General features: G+C 41.1%; 1 protein-coding gene across 1 annotated transcript; it reads right to left on the bottom strand.

Annotated features, from left to right (window-relative positions):
• Window positions 1-790: 790 nt before the first annotated feature.
• LOC130851660 (heterogeneous nuclear ribonucleoprotein R-like) lies at window positions 791-2725 on the bottom strand. The gene is given in 3 exon segments (XM_057732283.1): window positions 791-1734; window positions 1737-1965; window positions 1967-2725. Coding segments are annotated over 3 exon segments (1890 nt in total). The 5' UTR covers window positions 2705-2725; the 3' UTR covers window positions 791-811.
• Window positions 2726-3255: the final 530 nt, after the last annotated feature.

The raw sequence follows: 3255 nt of genomic DNA on the forward strand, positions 1-3255 counted from the left end.
TATAGTGAGGTGGTAAGGAGTTTTGCCAAGTCTGATGCTAATGACTAGGATACACCATTCATTAGTATAAGGATTCAACAAAAACATTGTCTTCCATGTGCTAGACACAGTACTAAAAATTGAGATTATAAATTGATTTTTTGTTTGTTTGTTTTGAATAGATTTTTGAGTTTTATTGAAATCTTACATGAACAAGAAATTGGAAATACAATCACATCAAAGAACAAATTGTCACGGCTTTGACGTTTAAGCCAAACAAATTTTGTAGGGCAGATTTCAAAAAGGTGTGAAGTTATAACAATTTAAAAACACTGTTGACCTACTTCTAGGAATGCAAAACATACAATCATAGGTTATTTTCAATACAAGAAAACAAATTCATTTGCTTTAATTTCTTAAAACTACTAAGACAAAGCACTAGTTTGTATTTTTATTTACAGCATACTCCATACTGCTAGGTAATCTATCCCAAATCCAAAAAATGAAACTGTCCAAAACCAAAGGTTCTGCAAAATCATGATTTAACAGTGTGCTCAGCTTGTTTTGAAGCTAAAATGAAGCCTGAAACGATAAAAGCATTGTAACTCCCAGAATAAGGGAACTCTGCAAGCCCAATAATGTCCAAGAGCATTTATGAAAAGAGGAAAAAATAAAAAGACTTGAGTATATACACAATAGTGATTTCCTCAGCCCCATACAAATGGCAGCAAATTGCCACTTAAAGATGAAACAGATAAGCCAATTTTTTTTGAAGGATGTAGATCTAGAGCCAATCATATCTTGTCAGTATCATTTTCAAGCCCTCACTTGTCTATTTCCACTGTTGCCCATAAGTATCCTGATAAAATTCCTGGTTGTCATTATTGTAACCATAGTTACCAGAATAGTCACCACCTTGCTGAAGCGGCTGTTGAGCGATGGGCTGGGACCCCCATTTCTGTTGGTTGGTGGTCTGACGGCGCTTGGAATCAGGTTGGTTGTACCCATCTGCCTTTCTCTTGCCTCCTACATTGCCCCCATGGTTGCCCCGAGATCCACGGGGACAACGGCCTCTCTGCTGTTGTGCAGGACCCCCTCTGCCACCCCTAGAGCCTCTTGGTGGTCCCAAAGCTGCCCCCCTCTGTGAATAGCCAGCTCTACCTCTTGGAGGTGGTGCTCCCTGCCCCCTTGGTGGTGGTGGAGCACCTCGCCCTCCCCTTCCTCCTCCTCTTCCTCTTACTGCATAGCCATCATCATAGCCGTAGTAGGGATCTTCATAGCCTCCACGATAGTCGTGATAATCATAGCCATAGTAATCTTCATAGCCATAGTAATCTGGAGGGTAGCCATATCCACCTCTCCCCCCACCACGACCCCGACCTCTACTTGGAGGCGGCATGCGAGGAGGAGGGTTATAGCAGTAATCTTCACACGCAGCGTTTCTGGAGGCCTGTCTAGTAGCTTGGTGCTCTTTCCTTTTCTTGTCTGGTGGCTTGGTTAAGACTATTTCAATTTCTTCCCCTTCTATTTCTTTGCCATTCATTTCATCCATGGCCTTAACAGCTGCTCCTCCGTTTTCAAAATGAACAAATGCATAATCTTTCAACTTCTTCACTCTTTCAAGTTTTCCAAATTCAGAAAATGACTTTTCCAATATTTCTTCTGTCACTGTAGTACCCAAGTTTCTCACAAATAAAACTTTCACCTTAGCCATGACTTCTGGATCTGGTTCTTCCACAGGGTCAGCCCATTCAATGTGACTGCATTTCCCCATACTTTTACTTTTCCACTCATCAGCCAGCGTCTGGCTTGTGCTGCTGACTTGTGATCCTCATACTCAAGGAAGCAGAACCGCCAATTCTTCTTTTTGTCATCGGGTTGATGATAGAGAATAACGTCCACCAAACCCTCTGTGACTTTACTGAATTCTTCCAGAATGTTTTCTTTAGTCTTATTCTTCAGAATTGATCCAACAAAAAGCCTGTTTGTTGTTTGCCACAGAAATGCACACTCCAACGTGTTTACCAGGGTGAATTTCGTAGCTGTCACACAGTTTAACAGCTTCCTGTGCAGCTTCCTTTCCACAGAAGGTGATAAATGCATACCCTCTGTTCTGACCAGACAGTGGATCCATCATAAGATGTAGATCCCAAATGCGACCAGCCTTTTCAAAAAGGGGCACCAACTCATCTTCATATAAATCTCTTGGTATTTTACCTACAAAGACTTCTGTTCCAATTCCAGGTTGTACGCCAGAGTACACACTGTCTGGTGGAGGACCACCATATTTCCTCTGTCCTGTGGTTACATCCAGGGTATAACCAGTTCTCTCGAGCAAGGCCTTGATCTTTGCTTCATCTGGTCCCTCTGTGGGCTCTTGCACCTTGCTCCCCTGTTTCTCCCTTTGCCTGTAGGTCTTCATAACTCCACATAAAAATGCCCTTTTGTTCTGAACATGTGACAAGTCACTTTCCTTGAACTGCTGTAGTACAGACAAAGCTCCTTCTTCATTAAATTCCCTGAGAGCATCAATTGCTCTTTCATCAAGATCGACATAAGCTACCAATCCTGTCTGAAATATTTCATCAAGTCTTTCTGCCACCTTCTGTGGGAGGCCTGCCTCTATCAGTGTCTTGTAGTGTTCTGTGTGAGTTACACTGGAAGTATCCATTGGTTCTTCCTCTTCTTTTAACTGTACCGCATTACCATTCACCTGATTAGCCATTTTATTATGCTGCAGGACAGAGCTGGGGCCGGCTGCCGGGGCCGTGAGAATCAGCGCAAGGCGCTTTGAAAACGACTAGAAATGGCGCGCGCGCCACTCCCTCCCCTCCTCATCTATAAATTGATTTTAAAGTAATTTTTTCTTTCAAAGTATGAACAACTTAGCCAAGAAATATAATATTCATAACTAATGTCAAACTATCAATTTGCTGTCATTGCTACTTTTGTCTTAGAAGCATCTTTCTCTTAAGTTGCTTATGGAGTATTTTCCACTAATTGTTTCCCTACTAGTATTAGTTTACCCAACCTGTTTTATTAGCACACCCATTCATTTATTCACAAATGTAATTTCTATTCGTTTATTTACTGATGTCATCTATGTACCATCTAGTGGATATTCGACAGTGAACAAAATAGACATAGTCTCTATATTATTTTATGTAGTCTCTACATAGTCCCATCATTAGTTTACAGTAAGCTAGAAAAGATATACATTTAAAAAATGGCCAAATAAGTAGAATAAGCACCACCTAGTGATCAAGGCTATTTTAA

The sequence above is a fragment of the Hippopotamus amphibius genome, chromosome 4 (assembly GCF_030028045.1).
Source record: "Hippopotamus amphibius kiboko isolate mHipAmp2 chromosome 4, mHipAmp2.hap2, whole genome shotgun sequence".
Lineage (NCBI taxonomy): Eukaryota > Metazoa > Chordata > Mammalia > Artiodactyla > Hippopotamidae > Hippopotamus > Hippopotamus amphibius.